This window comes from Oncorhynchus masou, chromosome 13 (genome assembly GCF_036934945.1).
Source record: "Oncorhynchus masou masou isolate Uvic2021 chromosome 13, UVic_Omas_1.1, whole genome shotgun sequence".
In the NCBI taxonomy this organism is placed as follows: domain Eukaryota; kingdom Metazoa; phylum Chordata; class Actinopteri; order Salmoniformes; family Salmonidae; genus Oncorhynchus; species Oncorhynchus masou.
This window is the reverse complement of record NC_088224.1, coordinates 64,586,107-64,613,809: the sequence shown is the minus strand read 5'-3', so window position 1 is coordinate 64,613,809 and position 27,703 is coordinate 64,586,107. Positions and strand designations below refer to the sequence as shown.

General features: G+C 43.1%; 2 protein-coding genes across 5 annotated transcripts in view; both read left to right on the top strand.

Moving 5' to 3' along the window:
• LOC135552832 (serine/threonine-protein kinase PAK 1-like) overlaps positions 1–1,158 on the top strand; it is a 46,449-nt gene extending 45,291 nt beyond the window's left edge. For all 4 annotated transcript variants that reach the window (XM_064984722.1, XM_064984723.1, XM_064984724.1 and 1 more), the window contains exon 14: positions 1–1,158. This exon is cut by the window's left edge and continues 223 nt beyond it. The gene's annotated coding sequence lies outside the window, so the exon portion shown is untranslated.
• A 5,367-nt stretch (positions 1,159–6,525) lies between these two features.
• Positions 6,526–26,063, top strand: LOC135553394 (glycerophosphodiester phosphodiesterase domain-containing protein 5-like). Its single transcript, XM_064985531.1, has 17 exons — positions 6,526–6,529; positions 9,380–9,440; positions 10,039–10,144; positions 11,943–12,046; positions 12,203–12,296; positions 16,912–16,971; positions 17,571–17,669; positions 17,809–17,902; positions 19,041–19,186; positions 22,411–22,493; positions 23,493–23,643; positions 23,778–23,996; positions 24,166–24,323; positions 24,397–24,541; positions 24,978–25,060; positions 25,211–25,290; positions 25,674–26,063. Exons 1-17 carry the CDS (start codon positions 6,526–6,528, stop codon positions 25,766–25,768), a joined length of 1,782 nt encoding a protein of 593 aa, XP_064841603.1. The 3' UTR covers positions 25,769–26,063.
• The last annotated feature ends 1,640 nt before the right edge of the window (positions 26,064–27,703 follow it).

Here is a 27,703-nt window from a genome sequence, read left to right as displayed (position 1 = left end):
ACGGTGACTGTGGGAAGGACGCTCTTACTGATGTCATCGCTGGTACAAATATACTGATCGGATTGGAGGAGAGATTCAGGCCCAAAGACTCATGGGAGTTGTAGTTTCAGCAGGACAGTGGCTGTGGACTGGATCTTATCTGACCTTTGAACTGTTTGTTTGTTGATGTCTGCCTGTTATTTTCATGTGTTGAAAAAGTGCATTTTAGTTTGATCTTTTCTTATGTGTTTTGTTTTGTGGAGAAGGGTTTGGTTGAAAGTGTAATGAAGAGACACAAAGTGGTACTGTTGATATCATCTCAGTCCCAAACTGCACCCTATTCCCTAAATAGTGCACTACTTTTGTCATAAAATAGGGTGCCATTTGGGACAGTCGTTCAAGTCATCTCCTTATCTCTCCCTCTCTTTCTCTGTCTGGCTGAGTGAGATGACACGCATGACAAACCTTTTTTATGGAATGTCTAAAATCATAATACAATAGTGATGATAATGATGGTACATGAAGGATGCCTGTGTACGATACAGTATAGAAGAACATATCTTTTCCAGTACAATCGTTGCGGTACAATGTTGGACTGATCCTAGTCCCAACCCTCTGAAGATAGAGCAGTTTTGTTCACATGTAATGTACACTAAAAGAACCCCAGCCTAAAACAACCAGAAGAATATTGTCTGCATTCTTTGTTTAGCAACATGCTTTCTTTATGCAGATGGCGCTGAAGAATACCACCGTACCATTAAGAAGTATACGTTCTACCAGGTTTGACTTTGTTCTGTTTTTAAAATCTAGTGTTGCAACTGCCTTTGGCCTTAAACTGTCTCACAGGTGGAAGAGTTCCAGCAGACAGTTGGACAAACTCTAGTCTCTCTCACCAGACTCAGTGCTCTGCATGCTACTGCAGCTGTGGGAAGAGACTACACAACCTTCAAATCTTGTCAGTTCCCCAGACTACTGTAGCCCACCTGAGGTTAGACAGGTTTAGAACTGGGATAGACTGGATTGAACTTGCTCAAACTGGTTTAGACTGGTTTGGGACTGGTTCAGAGAAGGGTGGTGATAGCTATTGAAGTATTCTCTTCCTGTGTATTGGAGCCATAATTATGTTTATCAAATGATTGGATTATTTTGACTGAGACAAATAAAGTGAAGAAACCGCTGTATGGTGGATAGTCTGGCTGTCTGTATATCCGTTTCGGGCTGTTGTGTGTACCCCTGGTTAGGCTGTTGTGTGTACCCCTGGTTAGGCTGTTGTGTGTACCCCTGGTTAGGCTGTTGTGTGTACCCCTGGTTAGGTCTGTTTTATATAAAGTGTTATTGACATTTTAAGTGTGTCAGCTCCTCTAAGAGGGTTCTCATCTGAATGGGAAATTAGACTCGTCACTGATTAAACTGGTAATTACTGTTGCCACAGTCTTAATCTGCCAGGCTAGACAAAGGGTATGTGTGTGTCTGTCGTAACCCACCAGCTCTTTATTTCTAGCCCTTTTTACCTCTCTCACTGCCTCCATGTCTCTGTCTATCTCTACTTCTCTCTCTCCATCTCTGGGAGAATCTCAATTGCATACTCCTTGCATCCTCTCTCCTTGCCTCTTACTCAAAACCCATTAGATGAGAAAGCCAGAGGTCCCGCTTCAGTAAGAGCTTTTACTAGCTGAGGGTTGTCAAAGTCCATTATGTCTGCTTGGTAAGGTACTATTGTCATTACATACATGTGTTACAGATTACCAAGAGCTTCACTGCCTCAAATTAGAGAAACACACACACTGTAGCCTAGGCTACTAAATAGTGATCAATTCGACTATAACAACATAAAATCTGTCGGTGTGGTTAAATCGGTTATGTAGCACCAGTCTAGTCTGAGCTTCAAACAACCTTTTCATTTCCTGCCAAAGAACGAGCGTAATAGTTTCAGCCTATTTGTATCATTATTCCTTACTGTAATTATAGATGCATGTACTGTTAGCAACAGGTGGGAGTGGCCGTCTCTCTACGGCGTGTGCTGTCGTACTTTCTCTGGCGCGAGACAAACGCGGCTCTGATTATACCACCAGACTGCAGGAGGCTGCGGCAACACAGATCGCGTGCTTTTTTTTCAACGGATAAACAGACAGAGAATAGTAACGGCCGACTAGCTTTTATAATCACCGTCCGGTAAGTCTAAAATAGTTCATAGCACAGTAAACGGTGATAATATGAACCAACCGTTGTGTATTTTCTTGTTTTATTATTGGTTAACTAGTCCCATGCATATAAAGGCGGATCATTCTCTCTTGTGCTATGGGCAACCTACCGTCACGAAAGAATAGTAGTTTACTGGGCTATTCTACAAATATATAAATAAAACGATGACTGACTATTCGTTAATATTCATTAGTAGGCCGTAGATTGACCAGTGAACACTATGATCATAACAGTTGATTGAATGAAGATTGATAGACACACGGAGGGAATGACCAGGCGGTTCTGTTGGCCACCGATTAGCCTGGATGCTGTTTTAGGTTAGGTATTGCATTGGTGCTGGGCTAGCTCAACTTCTTTTTGGATGGGTGCTGGTATAATGGTATGAATATTTTTTATGGGTGCTGGGGTATAGCATGGGTGGGAAGCATATTGGTGCTGGTGTATAGCTTGGATGGGAAGCCTATTGGTGCTGGGAATAGCGTGAATGGGAAGCGTATTGGTGCTGGTGTATAGCTTGGATGGGAAGCCTATTGGTGCTAGTGTATAGCTTGAATGGGAAGCCCATTGGTGCTGGGTTAAAGCGTGGATGGGAAGCGTATTGGTGCTGCTGTATAGCTTGGATGGGAATCCTATTGGTGCTGGAATATATCTGGGGATGGGAAGCCTATTGGTGCTGGTGTATAGCTTGGATGGGAAGCCTATTGGTGCTAGTGTATAGCTGGGGGTGGGAAGTCTATAGGTGCTGGGATATAGCTTGGATGGGAATCTTATTGGTGCTAGGGTTTAGCTTGGATGGGAAGCCTGTTGGTGCTGGGGTAAAGCTTGGATGGGAAGCCTATTGGTGCTGGTGTATAGCTTGGATGGGAAGCCTATTGGTGCTGGTGTATAGCTTGGATGGAAAGCCTATTGGTGCTGGGGAAAGCTTGGATAGGAAGCCCATTGGTGCTGTGGTATAGCTCGGGGTGGGAAGTCTATAGGTGCTGGGATATAGCTTGGATGGGGATATTATTGGTGCTGGTGTATAGCTTGGATGGGAAGCCTATTGGTGCTGGGGTAAAGCTAGGATGGGATGCCTGTTGGTGCTGGTGTATAGCTTGGATGGGAAGCCTATTGATGATGGTGTATAGCTTGGATGGGAAGTATATTGGTGCTTGGAATAGCTTGGATGGGAAGCCTATTGGTGCTGGGGTATAGCTTGGATTGGAAGCATATTGGTGCTGGTGTATAGCTGGGGATGGGAAGCCTATTGGTGCTGGTGTATAACTTGGATGGGAAGCCTAATGGTGCTTGGGTATAGCTGGGGATGGGAAGCCTATTGGTGCTGGTGTATAGCTTGGATTGGAAGCCTAATGGTGCTGGTGTATATGCTGGTGTATAGCTTGGATGGGAAGCCTATTGGTGCTGGTGTATAGCTTTGATGGGAAGCCTATTGGTGCTGGGGTATAGCTGGGGATGGGAAGCCTATTGGTGCTGGTGTATAGCTTGGATTGGAAGCCTATTGGTGCTGGGATATAGCTGGGGATGGGAAGCCTATTGGTGCTGGTGTATAGCTTGGATGGGAAGCCTATTGGTGCTGGTGTATAGCTTGGATGGGAAGCCTATTGGTGCTGGGGTATAGCTGGGGATGGGAAGCCTATTGGTGCTGGTGTATAGCTTGGATTGGAAGCCTATTGGTGCTCGAGTTGGGAAGCCTATTGGTGCTGGTGTATAGCTTGGATTTGAAGCCTATTGGTGCTGGGAAATAGCTTGGGCGGGAAGCCTATTGGTGCTGGTTAGCTGGGGTTTAGCTGGGGATGATGATGTGGTGATGCTGGGAGAAAATGAACAACAGAGACAACAGAGAGTCACTGTTAAGTTTAACACTATTTATAGACACACACACTGTCTGTAGCCCTGGCCTATGGTCATTGTTAAGCCTACGGTACAGGGCAGATACCAGATGGTGTATATTAGGCCATATAGTAATAACAATGAGTGTAATGGGAAGCCCCTTTCAATGTCAGCCATTGTGAGTGTACCGATGAGTTTACCAGTCATTGACAAGGTCAGGGGTTCCTTGTCCATTCTACTCAGTCTAATTCTATGGTTTACAACACCAGCCCATTCTACCATTTACAGTGTGTCTGATTGTTTGCTGCTGTGTTTCTATGTGGTTTGTGTATGTAATGTGTGAGCTGTAAGAATTTCCTCTTGTAGGACAATAAACATAAATCTAGTCGATCTAATCTTTACCTGGACCTCAGATCAGTTTAGTCACTGTCTCTTTCACTCCTTCAGATTTGACATCAAATCTCTTTTACCATAGAGAGTATTACTCCAGTGAGCTGGTATGGCACCGCCACCATAACACCACTGTTATGTGCCAGTTCACTGGAGTTGGTATGTCCTGTGAAAGAGATATGATCAGTGTATGGAATTAACCTAGTTTAATGGTGGTTCAGATTATTTGTCATGGGTTAGTGTTACAGTACAGATGAGGTAGGTTTATTTAATCCTACATACAGTTGAAGTCGGAAGTTTATATACACTTAGGTTGGAGTCATTAAAACTTGTTTTTCAACCACTCCACAAATGTCCTGTTAACAAACTATAGTTTTGGCAAGTTGGTTAGGACATCTACTTTGTGCATGGCACAAGTAAGTTTTCCAACAATTGTTTACAGACAGATTATTTCACTTATAATTCGTTGTATCACAATTCCAGTGGGTCAGAAGTTTACATACACCGAGTTGACTGTATCTTTAAAAAGCTTGGAAAATTCCATAAAATGAAGTCATGGCTTTAGAAGCTTCTAAAAGGCTCATTGACATAATTTGAGTCAATTGGGGGTGTACCTGTGGATGTATTTCAAGACCTACCTTCAAACTCAGTGCCTCTTTGCTTGACATCATGGGAAAATCAAAAGAAATCAGCCAAGATCTCAGAAAAAATATTGTAGACCTCCACAAGTCGGGTTCCTCCCTGGGAGCAATTTCCAAATGCCTGAAGGTACCACATTCATCTGTACAACAATAGTACACAAGTATAAACACCATGGGACCACACAGCCATCATAACGCTCGGGAAGGAGACGCGTTCTGTCTCCTAGAGATGAACGTACTTTGGTGCGAAAAGTGCAAATCACTCCCAGAACAACAACAAAGGACCTTGTGAAGATGCTGGAGGAAACAGGTACAAAAGTATCTATATCCACAGTAAAATGAGTCCTATATCGACATAACCTGAAAGACCACTCAGCAAGGAAGAAACTACTGCTCCACAATGCCATAAAAAGCCAGAAAGTGGTTTGCAACTGGACATGGGGACAAAGATCGTACTTTTTGGAGAATTGTCCTCTGGTCTGATGAAAAAAAAATAGATCTGTTTGGCCATAATGGCCATTGTTATGTTTGGAGGGAAAAGGGGGAGGCTTGCAAGCTGAAGAACACCATCCCAACCGTGAAGCACAGGGGTGGCAGCATCATGTTGTTGGGGTGCTTTTCTGCAGGAGGGACTGGTGCACTTCACAATATAGATGGTATCATGAGGATGGAAACATATCAAGACATCAGTCAGGAAGTTGAAGCTTGGTCGCAAATGGGTCTTCCAAATGGACAATGACCCCAAGCATACTTCCAAAGTTGTGTCAAAATGGTTTAAGGACAACAAATTCAAGGTATTAGAGTGGCAATCACAAAGCTCTGACCTCAATCCTATAGAACATTTGTGGGCAGAACTGAAAAAGCGTGTGCGAGCAAGGAGGCCGCCAAACCTGACTCAGTTACACCAGCTCTGTCAGGAGGAATGGGCCAAAATTCACCCACCTTATTGTGGGAAGCTTGTGGAAGGTTCCCTGAAACGTTTGACCCAAGTTAAACAATTTAAGGTCAATGCTACCAAATACTAATTGAGTGTATGTAAACTTCTGACCCACTGGAAGAAATAAAAGCTGAAATAAATCATGCTCTCTACTATTATTCTGACATTTCACATTCTTAAAATGACGTGGTGATCCTAACCAACCTAAGACAGATTAAATGTCAGGAATTGTGAAAAAACTGAGTTTAAATGTATTTGACTAAGGTGTATAAACTTCCGACTTCAACTGTAGATGTGTGTACCTTAGCTCAATGGAGTACAGGCTTCACTGAATGAACAATAAAGACGGACAGCAATATGACATTTTATTAAATAGTTTGGGGAATGGTTTCGTCGACAGATGATGTGATGGCAGGTAGCCCTATGCAGGACTCCTGGCATCGAACCCACCCCGCTGGGTGAAAGGAGTTCCAATTATGGCCCTTTTTATTATAGCTGCTGGTGGTGGGGAGGTGGATGGTGCTGAAAAAGAGCAAGTGAGAGAGCATGGGTAAATTTACATATAAATACATCCCATGATTTACGCCCGTTTGTTGAGAGAGGAGTGAGGTGATAATTGCAAGAGTGAGCCCATAGGTTAAACAGCTAGCATGAGGAATGTGCATTATTGTGCCGTGCTTATAGGCTATAATGTAAATAGGTGAATGATATTCCGCACATGGTTAGTATGGAAAGAGGTAAAGAAATGAGAGGCTATGCTGATGATACATTTGTATTCGTAGAATAGGAAACAACAGTGATTTATGTTATGCTAAATGGATAAAGTTAAACAAGCATTCAGACCAGCCGTCCTGATTGAACTTTGGTCAACTACATTTTAATCCACTAACTGTACGCTAAATGTCCAAAATGAAAGCAAATAGAGTGAAGAAGGTAGATAGTTTGTGTTCTGTGTGAGAGACCTGTTTGGCTAGCCTGATTATCTGATTGTTTGTGTCTGATAGGTAGTAGGCCTTCAGCGCTCTGGAGAAAACGGATCCTATTTTTACCCTAATCTCTTTCCCTCATCTTAATATAAAATAAAAGTTTATTTGTCACTTGCCCCCGAATGAATACAACAGGTGTAGACCTTACAGTGAAATGCTTACTTAAAGGCTCTAACCAACAGTGCAATTTTAAAGTAAAAAATAGGTATTAGGTGAACAATAGATAAGTAAAGAAATAAAAACAACAGTAAAAAGACAGTGATAACAGCAGCAAGGCTATATAAAGTAGCAAGGCTATAACAGTAGCAAGGCTATATACAGTAATGAGGCTATATACAGTAATGAGGCTATATACAGTAGCAAGGCTATATACAGTAGCGAGGCTATATACAGTAGCAAGGCTATATACAGTAACGAGGCTATATACAGTAGCAAGGCTTTATACAGTAGCAAGGCTTTATACAGTAGCAAGGCTATATACAGTAGCAAGGCTATATACAGTAACGAGGCTATATACAGTAACGAGGCTATATACAGTAGCGAGGCTATATACAGTAGCGAGGCTATATAAAGTAGCAAGGCTATATAAAGTAGCGAGGCTATAACAGTAGCAAGGCTATATACAGTAGCAAGGCTATATAAAGTAGTGAGGCTATATACAGTAGCGAGGCTATATACAGTAGCGAGGCTATATACAGTAGCGAGGCTATAACAGTAGCAAGGCTATATAAAGTAGTGAGGCTATAACAGTAGCAAGGCTATATAAAGTAGTGAGGCTATAACAGTAGCAAGGCTATATACAGTAGCAAGGCTATATAAAGTAGTGAGGCTATAACAGTAGCAAGGCTATATACAGGCACCGGTTAGTCGGGCTAACTGAGGTAGTATATACATGTAGATATGGTTAAAGTGACTATGCATATATGATAAACAGAGAGTAGCAGCAGCGAGAAAGAGAGGTTGAAAATAGTCCGGGTAGCCATTTGATTATCATTTGATTACCTGTCTTTTGGCTTGGGGGTAAAAGCTGTTGAGAAGCCTTTTGGTCCTAGACTTGGCGCTCCGGTACCGCTTGTCATGCGGTAGTAGAAAGGACAGTCTATGGCTGGTGTCTTTGACAATTTTTAGGGCCTTCCTCTGACACCGCCTAGTGTAGAGGTCCTGGATGGCAGGCAGTTTAGCCCCAGTGAAGTACTGGGCCGTACGCACTACCCTCTGTAGTGCCTAGTGGTCGGAGGCCAAATAGTTGCCGTACCAGGCAGTGATGCAACCAGTCAGGATGCTCTTGGTGTTACAGCTGTAGAACCTTTTGAGGATCTGAGGACCCATGCCAAGTCTTTTTAGTTTCATGATGGGGAATAGCCTTTGTTGTGCCCTCTTCACAACTGTCTTGGTGTGTTTGGACCATTCTGGTGATGTGGACACCAAGGAACTTGAAGTTCTCAACCTGCTCCACTACAGCCCCATCAATGAGAATGGGAGTGTGCTCAGTCCTCCTTTTCCTGTAGTCCACAATCATTTCCTCTATTCTATCCCCTCTAACCGGAAGATGGGTGCTCCCTCTCTCCCTTCCTCCTTTCCTCCCTTCCTCCCCCCACTCTCCCTCTAACTACCAACAGGTATTATGTCAGTGGACATGAAGATTAAGTGTTAGGTCAGTAGAGACAGTGTAGAGTGCTGTAGATGGTTGTTAGGTCAGTGGATACAGTATAGAATGCTGTAGATGGTTGTTAGGAGACCTTCTTTTAAGTAGACTAGATATGTTAGTGTTTAAAAAGGAGCTGGATGCAGATCAGGGTTGATTGAGAAGGGAGGCCATTTTGGATGTGTCTAAAGACACAATAGGGCCTAGATTCAAATCGGACTGTGGAAGATCCGCGTTATAGTGTGATTTACATTTAAAGGTAATTTCCAATTAAACCAGCATATGCAACTTGTACTGTGAATGCGGTCTCCGTAAACACGAAAACATTGCCTTTTAAAAGGTGCATAGCCGAAAAGGGGCGATCAGATTGAATCTAGCCCTAGATCTAGTAGATTTCCTCTGGTGAATCTTGGTCTGTTGGTAAACTTAAATCTACTAAACTCTCTCTAAGCTGATATGTTTGGTTGTGATTGGGTATGACAGTGAACTAAACTCCTAAGGCATTTAGAAATTATTCAATCAATCAATTGTTAAATATCATACATCTTAAAGTCCAAAAATTGATGTAGAAATCACAGATTGTCCCTTTATGCTCCCATCTCTCTCTTTCTTTCATTCCACAGCTCTCCTTCAATACCGAAAAACTACTGGGACCAAAGACAGTCTCCATTCAGTCTTTTCTGTCCCTCCTTCCCTTCCTCTCTGTCTCTCATCCTCTCTTTCCCTTTTGTCTCTGGGATGCGGGGCTGCAGGTGAGGCTGCGGGTGAGGGTCCGTGTCCAGTCCGAAGCTGGGGAAGCTAAAGGTGGTGCGGCGGCAGCTGCTGCAGAGGTAAACTACTAGTGTCTGTGTGTGTTCACGGTCACGTTCCTTATGGTGATGAGAATACGTCTTCTTTAATGAAACGAAGAAACTTGAAGAAACTTAAACAAACTTACAAAAACAACAAAACGACCGTGAAGCTATAATAATAGTGCTGACACAGGCAACTAAACATAGACAATAACCCAAGGAATATGGCTGCCTAAATATGGTTCCCAATCAGAGACGACGAGAAACAGCTGCCTCTAATTGAGAACCAATCTAGGCAACCATAGACATACAAAACACCTAGACTAGTAAACAACACCTTAAACATACAAAAAAAAACACAACAAACCACCCATCGTCACATCCTGACCTGACCAAAATAATAAAGAAAACAAAGATAACTAAGGTCAGGGTGTGACATGCACGTGTGTGTGTGTTGCTTGTGAAGATTCCATTCTAATTGATAGATGATACAGTACTATAGTATTAGCTGTCGTTAACAGGAAGAATAGTATTGTTATAGTATTATAGTGTGTTGTTCCCAGGTGATATTATATTTATATTGTATTATATTCTTGTGTATTGTATCATATCATAGTATTATTGTGTTTTTATCCAGGTATGAGCACCAGCCGTTTGTGTCGTGTCTGGCTGGTCTGTACGGGTGTCAATGGAGACGCTACCAGAGGACCAAGTCACAGCCTGGGGAGTGCTGCTGCAGCAGGGTAGCCTATACACACACTTACACACACACAGAGAAGCACGCTCGCACACACACACATACACACACAGAGAAGCACGCTCGCACGCACACACACAGAGAAGCACGCTCACATACACACACAGAGAAGCACGCTCGCACGCACACACACAGAGAAGCACGCTCACATACACACACAGAGAAGCACGCTCGCACGCACACACACACACAGACACAGGCACGTGCACAGGTAGGGTTCAACCAGTGCCCTTCTGTGAAAAAGTGTCTTTGCAGCTCTGTGGATTTTTTGTTGTTGTTGTTGACAAATTCGCCTACTTTTCAATTTTATTTTGAGTCTTTTGTTGTTTTAATATGAAATGTAACATTAAATTTGGTTATTTCATAAGCTCTTGAATCTCACATAATACCCCTCTCCCAGCCTTCCCGCTCTTAGAGCGCACTTGTGTCTGACTTGCATGCAGTGACCACTGTCTGTGGGCGCCGACCGGGGAGACTTGAATACTGTTAGAGACAAAGATTGGGGCAATTCGACTGCTTGTTAGTAAGAGGAAAATGTCAGCAGCAGAATAAACTCAAATCAAGTAAAAACATGTTTGTTTCGACTGCTTAGCTAACTAGCTAGCTACAATATTTATATCATAATTCGCTCTGATCAGCTGATTGACATCAGGAAAAGTGGCTATCATCTCTCATGGTGTTTAGCCCTAGGAGTCACTGCCTTGCTTGCAGTGTGTGATGAGTGAGTGTGTTGTAGAAAATAAATAGACTGTTCTGTAGCAAGGTGCTCACACTGACTAAAGCTAGAACGTTATCTGAAACACTGACTAAAGCTAGAACGTTATCTGAAACACTGACTAAAGCTAGAACGTTATCTGAAACACTGACTAAAGCTAGAACGTTATCTGAAACACTGACTAAAGCTAGAACGTTATCTGAAACACTGACTAAAGCTAGAACGTTATCTAAAACACTGACTAAAGCTAGAACGTTCTCTGAAACACTGACTAAAGCTAGAACGTTATCTGAAACACTGACTAAAGCTAGAACGTTATCTGAAACACTGACTAAAGCTAGAACGTTATCTGAAACACTGACTAAAGCTAGAACGTTATCTGAAACACTGACTAAAGCTAGAACGTTATCTGAAACACTGACTAAAGCTAGAACGTTATCTGAAACACTGACTAAAGCTAGAACGTTATCTGAAACACTGACTAAAGCTAGAACGTTATCTGAAACACTGACTAAAGCTAGAACGTTCTCTGAAACACTGACTAAAGCTAGAACGTTATCTGAAACACTGACTAAAGCTAGAACGTTATCTGAAACACTGACTAAAGCTAGAACGTTATCTGAAACACTGACTAAAGCTAGAACGTTATCTGAAACACTGACTAAAGCTAGAACGTTATCTGAAACACTGACTAAAGCTAGAACGTTATCTGAAACACTGACTAAAGCTAGAACGTTATCTGAAACACTGACTAAAGCTAGAACGTTATCTGAAACACTGACTAAAGCTAGAACATTTTCTGAAACAGTGTGTGGTGAGTTTGCTGATAGTGCAGAGTGGACTGGGCACGTGCTGAGTATTGATTCTCTCTCTGCTGACATACTGCAACTGCAGTGTATGTTGTTAATGTTACTGATCTAACCCTTTATAGGAACAATTACTCTCTCTCTTTGACTGCCTCTCTCTCTGACCCCCCCACTCTCCCTCTACCCCACCTCATGTCTCTCCCCTTCTCATCCCCTCTCCCTTCTCTCTCCCCCCTCTCTTCTTCCTTCTCTCTCTCCTCCAGGTGGAGTGTGGGAGCGTGGTCCTTCTGGTCCTGACCTTCCTCCTCTCCTCTCTGTTCCTCTACTTCTGGAGCCAGGCTCACAACGATTACAATGATTTTGATTGGTGGGTCACGCACATGCACGACACACAAACACATGTGTACGACACACACACCACCCACGCAAGCATGCACGCACAGACACACACACACCACACGTGCATATATACACACACACCACACATGCACAGATTGTACTACCGTATATGTATGCATTGCAGGTTTAACTTTGAGACTCTGGGATTCTGGTTCCCCTGGTCTCTGGTGCTGCTGGTTGTTGCTGCTGCTCTGTTCACCTACATCTCTCTGCTGCTGGTGAGAACTAGAACTACTACTATAAATACTACTATACTTATACTACTGATATTACTGTACTATTTCTACTGTTACTACTACTACTGTGCAACTACTGCTGCCCGTTTCTCCTACTTCTCTCTGCTGCTGGTGAGAACTAGTAATACTACTATACATACTATACATACATACTATGTACTATACTTGTATTAATACTATTACTATAATATTATTACTACTATTCTATTGCTGCTGCTCTGCTGCTGGTGAGAACTATAGTACTATCACTATATGAATTCTATGCTACTGTTGCTGCTCTCTTCAGTACGACACCAATGTACTGCTGCTGCTCTCTTCAGGACTACTACATTACTATACCACTGTACTACTGCTGCTCTCTTCAGTACTACTACATTACTATACCATTGTACTACTGCTGCTCTCTTCAGTACTACTACATTACTATACCACTGTACTACTGCTGCTCTCTTCAGTACTACTACATTACTATACCACTGTACTGCTGCTGCTCTCTTCAGGACTACTACATTACTATACCACTGTACTACTGCTGCTCTCTTCAGTACTACTACATTACTATACCACTGTACTACTGCTGCTCTCTTCAGTACTACTACATTACTATACCACTGTACTACTGCTGCTCTCTTCAGTACTACTACATTACTATACCACTGTACTACTGCTGCTCTCTTCAGTACTACTACATTACTATACCACTGTACTACTGCTGCTCTCTTCAGTACTACTACATTACTATACCACTCTACTGCTGCTGCTCTCTTCAGTACTACTACATTACTATACCACTGTACTGCTGCTGCTCTCTTCAGTACTACTACATTACTATACCACTGTACTACTGCTGCTCTCTTCAGGACTACTACATTACTATACCACTGTACTACTGCTGCTCTTTTCAGTACTACTACATTACTATACCACTGTACTACTGCTGCTCTCTTCAGTACTACTACATTACTATACCACTGTACTGCTGCTGCTCTCTTCAGTACTACTACATTACTATACCACTGTACTGCTGCTGCTCTCTTCAGTACTACTACATTACTATACCACTGTACTACTGCTGCTCTCTTCAGTACTACTACATTACTATACCACTGTACTACCTGCTGCTCTCTTCAGTACTACTACATTACTATACCACTGTACTACTGCTGCTCTCTTCAGTACTACTACATTACTATACCACTGTACTACTGCTGCTCTCTTCAGTACTACTACAATACTATACCACTGTACTACTGCTGCTCTCTTCAGGACTACTACATTACTATACCACTGTACTACTGCTGCTCTCTTCAGTACTACTACATTACTATACCACTGTACTACTGCTGCTCTCTTCAGTACTACTACATTACTATACCACTGTACTACTGCTGCTCTCTTCAGTACTACTACATTACTATACCACTGTACTGCTGCTGCTCTCTTCAGTACTACTACATTACTATACCACTGTACTACTGCTGCTCTCTTCAGTACTACTACATTACTATACCACTGTACTGCTGCTGCTCTCTTCAGGACTACTACATTACTATACCACTGTACTACCTGCTGCTCTCTTCAGTACTACTACATTACTATACCACTGTACTACTGCTGCTCTCTTCAGTACTACTACATTACTATACCACTGTACTACTGCTGCTCTCTTCAGGACTACTACATTACTATACCACTGTACTACTGCTGCTCTCTTCAGTACTACTACATTACTATACCACTGTACTGCTGCTGCTCTCTTCAGTACTACTACATTACTATATCACTGTACTACTGCTGCTCTTTTCAGTACTACTACATTACTATACCACTGTACTAACTGCTGCTCTCTTCAGTACTACTACATTACTATACCACTGTACTACTGCTGCTCTTTTCAGTACTACTACATTACTATACCACTGTACTACTGCTGCTCTTTTCAGTACTACTACATTACTATACCACTGTACTACTGCTGCTCTCTTCAGTACTACTACATTACTATACCACTGTACTACTGCTGCTCTTTTCAGTACTACTACATTACTATACCACTGTACTACTGCTGCTCTCTTCAGGACTACTACATTACTATACCACTGTACTACTGCTGCTCTTTTCAGTACTACTACATTACTATACCACTGTACTACTGCTGCTCTCTTCAGTACTACTACATTACTATACCACTGTACTACTGCTGCTCTCTTCAGTACTACTACATTACTATACCACTGTACTAGTGCTGCTCTCTTCAGTACTACTACATTACTATACCACTGTACTAACTGCTGCTCTCTTCAGTACTACTACATTACTATACCACTGTACTACTGCTGCTCTGTTTAGTACTACTACATTACTATACCACTGTACTACTGCTGCTCTCTTCAGTACTACTACATTACTATACCACTGTACTAACTGCTGCTCTCTTCAGTACTACTACATTACTATACCACTGTACTACTGCTGCTCTGTTTAGTACTACTACATTACTATACCACTGTACTAACTGCTGCTCTCTTCCATACTACTACATTACTATACCACTGTACTACTGCTGCTCTCTTCAGTACTACTACATTACTATACCACTGTACTAACTGCTACTCTCTTCAGTACTACTACATTACTATACCACTGTACTACTGCTGCTCTCTTCAGTACTACTACATTACTATACCACTGTACTAACTGCTGCTCTCTTCAGTACTACTACATTACTATACCACTGTACTACTGCTGCTCTGTTTAGTACTACTACATTACTATACCACTGTACTACTGCTGCTCTCGTCAGTACTACTACATTACTATACCACTGTACTACTGCTGCTCTGTTTAGTACTACTACATTACTATACCACTGTACTACTGCTGCTCTCTTCAGTACTACTACATTACTATACCACTGTACTAGTGCTGCTCTCTTCAGTACTACTACATTACTATACCACTGTACTAACTGCTGCTCTCTTCAGTACTACTACATTACTATACCACTGTACTACTGCTGCTCTGTTTAGTACTACTACATTACTATACCACTGTACTACTGCTGCTCTCTTCAGTACTACTACATTACTATACCACTGTACTAACTGCTGCTCTCTTCAGTACTACTACATTACTATACCACTGTACTACTGCTGCTCTGTTTAGTACTACTACATTACTATACCACTGTACTAACTGCTGCTCTCTTCCATACTACTACATTACTATACCACTGTACTACTGCTGCTCTCTTCAGTACTACTACATTACTATACCACTGTACTAACTGCTACTCTCTTCAGTACTACTACATTACTATACCACTGTACTACTGCTGCTCTCTTCAGTACTACTACATTACTATACCACTGTACTAACTGCTGCTCTCTTCAGTACTACTACATTACTGTACCACTGTACTACTGCTGCTCTGTTTAGTACTACTACATTACTATACCACTGTACTACTGCTGCTCTCGTCAGTACTACTACATTACTATACCACTGTACTACTGCTGCTCTGTTTAGTACTACTACATTACTATACCACTGTACTACTGCTGCTCTCTTCAGTACTACTACATTACTATACCACTGTACTAACTGCTGCTCTCTTCAGTACTACTACATTACTATACCACTGTACTACTGCTGCTCTGTTTAGTACTACTACATTACTACACCACTGTACTACCTCCTGCTCTCTTCAGTACTACTACATTACTATACCACTGTACTACTGCTGCTCTCTTCAGTACTACTACATTACTATACCACTGTACTCCCTCCTGCTCTCTTCAGTACTACTACATTACTATACCACTGTACTACCTGCTGCTCTCTTCAGTACTACTGCATTACTATACCACTGTACTACTGCTGCTCTGTTTAGTACTACTACATTACTACACCACTGCACTCCTGCTGCTCTCTTCAGTACTTCTACATTACTATACCACTGTACTAGTGCTGCTCTCTTCAGTACTACTACATTACTATACCACTGTACTACTGCTGCTCTCTTCCGCACTACTACATTACTATACCACTGTACTACTGCTGCTCTCTTCAGTACTACTACATTACTATACCACTGTACTAACTGCTGCTCTCTTCAGTACTACTACATTACTATACCACTGTACTACTGCTGCTCTCTTCAGTACTACTGCATTACTATACCACTGTACTACTGCTGCTCTGTTTAGTACTACTACATTACTATACCACTGCACTCCTGCTGCTCTCTTCAGTGCTTCTACATTACTATACCACTGTACTACTGCTGCTCTCTTCAGTACTACTACATTACTATACCACTGTACTACTGCTGCTCTCGTCAGTACTACTACATTACTATACCACTGTACTACCTCCTGCTCTCTTCAGTACAACTACATTACTATACCACTGTACGACTGCTGCTCTCTTCCATTCTACTACATTACTATACCACTGTACTACTGCTGCTCTCTTCAGTACTACTACATTACTATACCACTGTACTAACTGCTGCTCTCTTCAGTACTACTACATTACTATAACACTGTACTACTGCTGCTCTGTTCATTTACATCTCTATGTTGTTGTCTTGCAGGTACTGGCAGTGTGTTTACTGTCTGAGGGACAGAGGTTGTACCTTCACTGGAGTCACAAGGTATCTCCCATCCTCCATGGAGTACAGCACACAGTCAAATCAAATCACATTTTATTTGTCACGTACACATGTTTAGCAGATGTTATTGCGGGTGTAGCGAAATGCTTGTGTTTCTAGCTCCAACAGTGCAGTAATATCTAACAAGTAATATCTAACAATACACACAATCTAAAGTAAAGGAATGGAATTAAGAATATATAAATATTTGGATGAGCAATTTCAGAGAAGCATAGACTAAGATACAGTAGAATAGAATACAGTATATACTTATGAGATGAGTAATGCATAGACTAAGATACGGTAGAATAGTATATAATACACTATATACATATGAGATGAGTAATGCATAGACTAAGATACGTAATGCATAGACTAAGTAGAATATAACACATTATATACTTATGAGATGAGTAATGCAAAATATGTAAACATTATTTAAGTGACTAGTGTTCCAACTACTAAAGTGGCCAGTGATTTCAAGTATATGTATATAAGGCAGCAGCCTCTAATTCACACACGCACACATCATCTGTGAAGAAGCACAGACTGATCTGGATGACACATATGTTGATTAGTCCTTTGATATTTTTCTGTGTTAGATGGGGATTGTGGTGACCCTGGCATTCGCTGTCAGTGCCACGGCTGTTCTGTCTGAGGTGTGGAGTAAAGAGTGGAAGACCCTCCTCCTCTCCCTGCAGGTTGGCTAGTCTAGCCGTCACTCACACATACACAGACCAATAAAATTAAGCGACCCAAAGTGACAATGTGAAATGTGTATGTTCAGTTGTCTGCATTGTCATATGAACCTTTCGCTGTCTCCCCTTCTCTATTGGCTAGGTCACAGCCCCCTTTCTTCATGTAGGCGGGGTTTTATTTATGACTCTCCTGTCCTGGCCAATAGCGCTGCACTTTTTTCGCATGAACAAGAGAGGTAAGTGCTCCGATTGGCTGCTGTAAAACAAGTCCAGTTTCTGGTCGTGTTCCCCTGCTCAGTCGTTGCGGACAAATGGCAGATTTTTCAAAGTCTGGATAGGTATTTTACGTATCAGCTAACCACATCTATGTTATAGCAACCTGGTGTCCAACTGCACAGTCATGAATGTGGCACACAACCATTGGTTGACGCATGCAACATCTGAGCAGAAGAACGCAATCCCTGTTGACTGAGGAAACCTTTCAGAGTTGTAAACCTGACATAGACACTGCATTGTGTGTATTGTTGTGAATTGTTAAATATTACTGCACTGTTGGAGCTAGAAACACAAGAATTTCACTACACCCGCAATAACATCTGCTAAACGTGTATGTGAAAATGAAATTTGATTTGATGATGCACACTCTGTGCTTCGCTTTCTCTCTCACTTTTTCCCTCTATCTCTCGCTCTCTCTTGTTTCTCTGTCATCTCCATGGTCACTGTTCTGAGTTGTCGTGGTGACGTGAAGCTGTAGGTGGACTAGCTGACTCATGTCTGGCCTCCCTGTGGAGGATAATGACACACACACACTTAAGCTGTGTCAGGTGTACAGCAGTCTGATGTAAAGGGGCAATCTGCAGTTCACACAATAACAAACGACTCCCGTCACCTATTGTGGTAAACAGCTACGGGATGGGGCTGGAGAAATGGAACCACCAGATTCATAGACCAAGTGTTTATACATTCATGAGGCATTCATAAATCATTCAATAAATGGGTAAATAAAAATGGATGTAGCAATTCCAGATTGCCCCTTTAAGCTCTGATTTCATCATTAAGACTTGTATAACTAGAATTAGAACACTGGATCTCTGCTCGAGAGCCTGTTCCAGTATGAGGTTGTTGTGAAATATGGTCTCGCTCTCTATGGCTCTCTCACTCTCTATGGCACTCTCTCGCGCTCTATGGCTCTCTCGCTCTCTCGCTCTCTATGACTCTCTCGCTCTCTATGGCTCTCTCTCACTCTCTCGCGCTCTATGGCTCTCTCGCTCTCTCTTGCTCTCTATGGCTCGCTCGCTCTCTTGCTCTCTATGGCTCTCTCGCCCTCTTGCTCTCTATGGCTCTCTCGCTCTCTCTCGCTCTTTCTCTCTCTAGTGCATCAGGTGTGTCTGTTGGGTGTGTACCTGGGTGTATTGTTCAGTCTGTACCTGGTTCCTCTGGCCATGTATTCTCCCTGCATCAGAGAAGCTGGAACCCTGGGACCCAAACCAACACTCCTCGGACACAGAGGAGCTCCCATGGTACATATCTATATATCAATGACATCATTATCAATATTATCACTATCTATATATTACATTATTATCAATATTATCACTATCTATATATAACATTATTATCAATAGTATCACTATATATATATATAACATTATCATCTATCAATAACTTCATTATCAATATTATCACCATATATATAACATTATAATCTATCAATAACTTCATTATCAATATTATCACTATATATATAACATTATTATCATCTATCAATAACTTCATTATCAATATTATCACTATATATATAACATTATTATCATCTATCAATAACTTCATGATCAATGTTATCACTATCAATACCATCATTATCAATATTATCACTATCAATCAATACAACATACAATATACAGTATGGCACAGAAACCATGGTAATTCCAGTGACATTACTTTAACACAGAGGCTCTGGCGCTCCAGCGCTCCTTTAGAGAGTCAGAGAAGAGAGTGAGTTCCTGATTAGAATAAAGTCTGGCACTGGAAAATTTACTTTACTTTGATGCCCTTGTATTGGAAATCTCGGGCACCGCTCCAACGCTCCATGTCCTTTTCTACCGCTCTGCTAAAAACCGCTCCAGCGCTCCATGTCCTTTTCTACCGCTCTGCTAAAAACCGCTCCAGCGCTCCATGTCCTTTTCTACCACTCTGCTAAAAACCGCTCCAGCGCTCCATGTCCTTTTCTACTGCTCTGCTAAAAACCGCTCCAGCGCTCCATGTCCTTTTCTACCGCTCTGCTAAAAACCGCTCCAGCGCTCCATGTCCTTTTCTACCGCTCTGCTTAAAACCGCTCCAGCGCTCCATGTCCTTTTCTACCGCTCTGCTAAAAACCGCTCCAGCGCTCCATGTCCTTTTCTACCGCTCTGCTAAAAACCGCTCCAGCGCTCCATGTCCTTTTCTACCACTCTGCTAAAAACCGCTCCAACGCTCCATGTCCTTTTCTACCGCTCTGCTAAAAACCGCTCCAGCGCTCCATGTCCTTTTCTACCACTCTGCTAAAAACCGCTCCAGCGCTCCATGTCCTTTTCTACTGCTCTGCTAAAAACCGCTCCAGCGCTCCATGTCCTTTTCTACCGCTCTGCTAAAAACCGCTCCAGCGCTCCATGTCCTTTTCTACCGCTCTGCTAAAACCGCTCCAGCGCTCCATGTCCTTTTCTACCGCTCTGCTAAAACCGCTCCAGCGCTCCATGTCCTTTTCTACCGCTCTGCTAAAACCGCTCCAGCGCTCCATGTCCTTTTCTACCACTCTGCTAAAAACCGCTCCAACGCTCCATGTCCTTTTCTACCGCTCTGCTAAAAACCGCTCCAGCGCTCCATGTCCTTTTCTACCACTCTGCTAAAAACCGCTCCAGCGCTCCATGTCCTTTTCTACTGCTCTGCTAAAACCGCTCCAGCGCTCCATGTCCTTTTCTACCGCTCTGCTAAAAACCGCTCCAGCGCTCCATGTCCTTTTCTACCGCTCTGCTAAAAACCGCTCCAGCGCTCCATGTCCTTTTCTACCGCTCTGCTAAAAACCGCTCCAGCGCTCCATGTCCTTTTCTACCGCTCTGCTAAAAACCGCTCCAGCGCTCCATGTCCTTTTCTACCGCTCTGCTAAAAACCGCTCCGCACTCACATGAAAAAAACTGCCATACCAAATTCCCTCTTCAGTAAATCACAATTGAATCAACATCCATCTATTTTTATGACTACTTGGACCTAACAATTGTGTTTTACGTATTGAAACCAAACCACATGGATTTGAATGAAAAGTATTTGAATTAACATGAAAAGGTAAATGAAAGAAGCGAAAATCATTTCAAATTGGCTACATGTCATATTAATTTTTTATTTCACTTTTATTTCACTAGGCAAGTCAGTAAAGAACACATTCTTATTTTCAATGACGGCCTAGGAACAGTCGGTTAACTGCATGTTCAGGGGCAGAACGACAGATTTGTACCTTGTCAGCTCGGGGATTCGAACTTGCAACCTTTCAGTTGTTAAACAGCATATAAACACTCTAAATAGGTCAGGAGCCAGACATTGTTTAGGCTATATGAATACAATTATTTCAAGGCTATTCTACAAAGAAATACATTACATCAGCATTTAAACAACATTTTGTTTTATTAAATCATTATAGTCAATAAATTGTACATATAGGCTGTAACTTAGAATTAAATAGAATTTAAATGAAAAATGCCTTATTAGGGTCAGTCTACTGTGCCTTTGTATTGATTTTTAGAAACACGAGATTGGCCAGAGTCTGTGTCTTAAGGCTCGTGTGACGGTGCCTGGAGAGCCGGCCAGCAGCGGAGAATATCTCCTCCACACTTGTAGAGCCACTGGGGATGTTTAACACCCTTTTGGCCACTCTTGACAGGCTGGGCAGAGATGCAGAGTTGCTGTTTTTATGTTCCTATAGGTAGGATTTTAGGCAAAATAACCAAATCAGTATGGAAAGCTCCTTGACAGTGGCAATATGCCAGGCCTATAGAGTCAAAATCAATTATGGCCTATAGAGTCAAAATCAATTATGGCCTATAGAGTCAAAATCAATTATGGCCTATAGAGTCAAAATCAATTATGGCCTATAGAGTCAAAATCAATTATGGCCTATTGAGTCAAAATCAATTATGGCCTATTGAGTCAACATCAATTATGGCCTATTGTGTAGATAATAAAACGGAAATGAACGCAACATTTAAGAGATCTGATGTTTAGTTTATAAATACTTTGTTACAATGACACACTTATCTATCCACCTCGTTCTTTTCTTTAGAATGTGCACGTAGTTTGTACACCATCATGCTTCAGGATACCTTTCTCTTAAGATTCCACGATGATTATTTAATTATGGACACTACATCACCTCACTCCCTCTCTTGTTCTTGGTCCTCATCTTTGTCACATTGATTTAGTCACATTGCACCTGTGTGTTTGATCAGTTTCTTCATGAAAATATCTAGTGAACTCAATGATAGTAGCTAAAGCAAGGGGCTATAGCAGCACACAAGTAGACTACAAATGCATGCTGGGCCGTGAATGCCCTGAGCTGGTGAGGTGAGTGCTACTGGAGACAAAATTGGAGCTGACGAGAAGGCTGACTCTCCAGCCTTTGGAGTCTGGTGCGAGATTCCTAGTCAAATTGGGAACGCTCCGCTCCTCGCTCCGCTCACATACCTTGGTGTGTTCGTGCTTGTCTGTCCTCTAACAGCTTGCTCCAGAGAACACTCTAATGTCCTTTGAGAGTGCAGTGGAGGCTGGAGTGGACGGGCTGGAGACTGACATCACTATAAGGTACACACCCCTCTCTGTCTTGTTTTGTCTGTCTTGTTTGTCTGTCCCCTTCTGATCCCTGTAATAGCCCCGTGTCCTGGCTAGCTTTGACCCCTGTCCTGCCTTGTCCTGTCCTGGCAGCCTTGTACTAATCCTAGAGATCAGACATTAGCGTTAGCGTCCCTCCACTCCTCACAGTTAATGTGATTACAGCCTAACTAATCCAGTTAGAGGTTAGTACTCCTGTCCAGGCCTGCTAGCCTGGCGCTGGCTATGTTCTCTATGTGGCCTTTAGCATTAGCATGTAGGACGCAGACCTGGACTCAAATACTATTTCAAATCATTTCAGGTACTTTAGCTGGGCTTGAGAATCTGGGAGGGTGTAATAGAGTAGCCTGGTGTAATGGAGTTAGCCTGGTGTAATGGAGTAGCCTGGTGTAATGGAGTTAGCCTGGTGTAATGGAGTAGCCTGGTGTAATGGAGTAGCCTGGTGTAAAGGAGTAGCCTGGTGTAATGGCGTTAGCCTGGTGTAATGGCGTTAGCCTGGTGTAATGGAGTAGCCTGGTGTAATGGAGTAGCCTGGTGTAATGGAGTAGCCTGGTGTAATGGAGTAGCCTGGTGTAATGGAGTAGCCTGGTGTAAAGGAGTAGCCTGGTGTAATGGAGTAGCCTGGTGTAATGGAGTTAGCCTGGTGTAATGGAGTAGCCTGGTGTAATGGCGTTAGCCTGGTGTAATGGAGTAGCCTGGTGTAAAGGAGTAGCCTGGTGTAATGGAGTAGCCTGGTGTAATGGAGTTAGCCTGGTGTAATGGAACCGCCCATCAGGCACTCCAGGAAGGCTAAAGCAAACGCTCAAAGTATTTGAAAGATTTAAAATAGTACATGCATTTGAACCGGGCCTGTTAGCAGGACCTTAGCTAGCAGACCTAGTGAATCTTCACCTGAGACCTGCCACACATGTCTGTCTTGACCATGTGAACGGCAACACCAAATCTCTCCCCTCCCCCTTCCCTCTCTCCTAGTGCTGATGGCGTTCCGTTTGTGATGCATGACCTCACCCTGCAGAGGACCACTAACGTAGAGGAGGTGTTTCCTAACAGAACACACACACATGCTGCCCTGTTCACCTGGTCTGATGTACAGCTGCTCAACGCTGGGGCCTGGTTCCTCTCTGTAAGGACACTCACACTTTTGAATGGAGACACACACACACACACAGCAGCTGACTTCAGCGCCATGGGTTAGTTAGTAGCTGTATTACAGACCGCTTTTAACCATCCCTCTCTCCCCCCCCCCCTCCCTCCCAGTGGGATCCTTTTGGCACGGTGTCCTCTCTGTCTCCAGAGCAGCGAGCGCGAGCTGCCAATCAGACTGTTCCCTCCCTGGCTGAAGTTCTGGACGTAGCGAATCGGACGGGCAGGACTGTGTTGTTTGACCTGAGACAGCCTCCTCCTGGACACCCTTATAGAGACAACTACCTCAACATCACCCTCGACCTCATACACACACACATCAACTCCAGCCAAGTATGTGTGTGGCTGGGGGGTGATGGGGGGGGGGAACCATGTTACAGGACCATGTTAGAAAGGCTTGCCGCCATGCTCTTATAAGGGACAGACTTTTTTAAGAGTGTGTGTGTGTGTGTGTGTGTGTGTGTGTGTGTGTGTGTGTGTGTGTGTGTGTGTGTGTGTATAGGTGCTGTGGCTGCCATCAGATCAGAGAGGGGAGATACAGCAGGTGGATCCAGAGCTGCAACAGACAGCCGGACAGACTGCCTCTATTCAGGAACTACAGGACAACCACATCACTTCCCTCAATCTGCATTACAGCACCATGTCTCTACAACACATCAGGTACACACCCACACACACATGATGTACTATAAAACGTCTCACTCCTCACCCACCATGAATGTGTGTGTTTCAGTAAGTACAGGTCGGTGAACATCAGTGTGAACCTGTATGTAGTGAACCAGCCGTGGCTCTACTCTCTGGCCTGGTGCAGTGGAGCATCCTCTGTTACCACCAACAACATGCTGCTGAGAGATATACACACACCGCTGCTCCTTGTGGTGAGACACACACACACACCGCTGCTCCTTGTGGTGAGACACACACACACACACCTCTGCTCCTTGTGGTGAGACACACACACACCTCTGCACCTTGTGGAGAGACACACACACACACCGCTGCTTCTTGTGGTGAGACACACACACACACACCGCTGCTCCTTGTGGTGAGACACACACACCTCTGCTCCTTGTGGTGAGACACACACACACTGCTGCTCCTTGTGGTGAGACACACACACACACACCATTTTCTTCGTTCCAGCCATTATTATGAGCCGTCCTCCCCTCAGCAGCCTCCTGTGACACACACACACACACACACTGCTAATCAACATGGGAGGCACACACACACCTCACACACACGTTCTCATTATGGTGAGACGCACACACAACACACACTAATGTCTTCACATGTGTTTCCCAACCCCTACAGACTCCAGAGCAGTACAGTGTGATGTGGGTTTTGACTGACCTGGTCTCTGCTGCTCTTATCGTCTGCATCTTCATATTCCACTGGTGAGTTCACACGTTTCTACATACATGTCAAAGGTGTGTGAGTGAGATGCTTTCAGTGGAAAATATAATGGGTTAGTTAGGTAAAGGTGTGTCTGTAAGGTGTGTCTGTATGTGTGTGTGTGAAGTATGCTATTTCTCCCTGTCCTACAGGTGGCGTGAGCGAGGCTTACACTTCTGGTCAGGCAGTCGGCAGACACACAAGACCGGGCCTTATAGCAAGTTCCGGACCGGTAAGGACAACAACCATATCATACTAAATACTGTACATCACTATAGCCCTTTCCCATTGGACTAGTCTCCACTTGTGGAAACACAGGGGCATATACTAAAAAGCACACCGACATTTTAATCTCTTGCATATCTGTACAGTTTATGAGCTGGATTAGCTGTTTGTTTCTGACATTCAATTCAAATTCTAAAATAATCTCTGCTCAATGCCTGTGGTGTTCTAACCCTCTAGTTTGTTGGACACATAACATGAAAAAGCCTGTTTCATCAGAGGCAGTATGTTGGTGCATTTTTAAGGCAGTGTACAGCCGTGCACCTCCAGGATGAATTTATATTTTACTTGGAATGCCGGCGTAAATGATTCTGTGTTCTGTCTGTGCCTTAGATCCAGTGGAGTCAGGGAGGGGTCGATGGAATCCCTTCCACTCAGAGTCTCCCACTAGAACCCTCATCTCCCTCCCTCTGGACCTTAACCCATGAACCACTCAACTCGCGAACCCTGCATGAACCAATGAACCTCCCATGAACCCTCTGGTTCTCAACCCTTGAAACCTGCATGAACCTCCCATGAACCATTCCCAAACCATTGGACCTCAACCCACACATGAACCCTGCACCAACCGCTGACCTGAACCTCAACTACCACACCCCTGACCTCTAACCCATATCCTTTGCCCGGCAGAGCTCAGCGACGTCTGGTCCATCTCCAGTGGGAATGTCCGAACGGAACTACGTACCCCCAGTACCCTCCACACCATCACAGAGGAATAACACACAGAGGCATATAAGTACACACACACACACAGACACTCACCCAGTCACACACACAGACACTCACCCAGTCACACACACACAGAAACTCACCCAGTCACACACACAGACACTCACCCAGTCACACACACACAAAGTGTGAACGCACAAGAATAAGCAAAGGAAAACGGGGAGGAAAACAAGAGGAGGAACTGAATGTGTAAAAAGAGGAAGAGGGTGATGTGAAAGATGAGTCAGTATTTGGATCATCCTGACTAAGACTGTTGTTCCTGTGTCCTCACCTGACCAGCTCATTCACAATCATTCTGGTGACCACTGGAACTACACAACTGAACTGCTCAAGTAAAGTATACACTGAACAAAAATATAAATGCAACATGTAAAGTGTTGGTCCCATGTTTCATGAGCTGAAATAAGAAATCCCAGACATTTTCCATACGCACAAAAAGCTTATTTCTCTCAAATTTTGTGTACAAATTTGTTTACATCCCTGTTAGTGAGCATTTCTCCTTTGCCAAAATAATCCATCCACCTGACAGGTGTGACATGTCAAGAAGCTGAATAAACAGCATGATCATTACACAGGTGCACCTTGTCCTGGGAACAATAAATGCCCACTTCAAAATGTGCACTTTTGTCACACAACACAATGCCACAGATGACTCAAGTTTTGAGGGAGCGTGTAATTGGCATGCTGACTGCTAAGCTGCATGGTAGAGAATTTGGCAGTACATCCAACCAGCCTCAGAACCACAGACCACGTGTAACCACTCCATCCCAGGACCTACACATCCAGCTTCTTCACCTGAATGATCGTCTGGGGGGGGGCACGGCTCCCCAGTGGGTGGGCCTATGCCCTCCATGGCTGCACCCCTACCCAGTCATGTGAAATACATTAGTGAAATACAGATTAGTGCCTAATGAATTTATTTCAATTGACTGATTTCTTTCTATGAACTGTAACTCAGTAAAAACTTTGAAATGGTTGCATGTTGTGTTTAGATTTTTGTTCAGTATATATTTTTTGTTCTCATAACTGTACAGACATCATCTGCATTAGAGGAATTGATGAATAGTGTCTTGTATTTTGTGTGTGAGTGAGTGGATGCAGGTGAACACTGACTGTACTGTGGTTTTACTGATCATCAATTGCTATTTAGATTTGAATGTATGACCAAGCAGTAGCCTAGTGTTTTAGCATGGCAGTGAAATACAGCATCTGCTTCTGCAAACATACATCTATCTATCATGAGATCTACTTTATTTTGAGGTTGTAGAAGCTATGTGAGTTTGACTTTCAGGTGTTGTGTGGAAAGTTGCTGGTTTCAGGTGTTAGTCTGAGGGTTGGTTGGTAATGGCTCTGTGGACAGTGTTGAGCGGGAGACAGTAGATCTAAGTGCCATAGGAGACACACTGTCCACAAGCCACTGGCCAGCCATACAGAGGATAGGACGGAGGTTTTAGGGGGCTTCTACAGAACTTTTGTAATTATCTGAAGCCTTCTAGAACTCTCACAATACATTCTAGAACACTCCAAGACAAACAAATACATGTTGACAATCTGTATGTTCACAGTAAACCAACTAACAACAGAGCAGTTGATATTCTGATGACCAGAGAGTAAAATAATTATCTTCTGCCATT

Excerpts from the sequence above, each read along its gene's own strand:
- LOC135553394 (XM_064985531.1), top strand. Across the intron at positions 17,670-17,808 it reads CCCTCCTCCTCTCCCTGCAG|GTCACAGCCCCCTTTCTTCA; the intron begins GTTGGCTAGTCT and ends TCTATTGGCTAG. Across the intron at positions 25,291-25,673 it reads TTATAGCAAGTTCCGGACCG|ATCCAGTGGAGTCAGGGAGG; the intron begins GTAAGGACAACA and ends TCTGTGCCTTAG.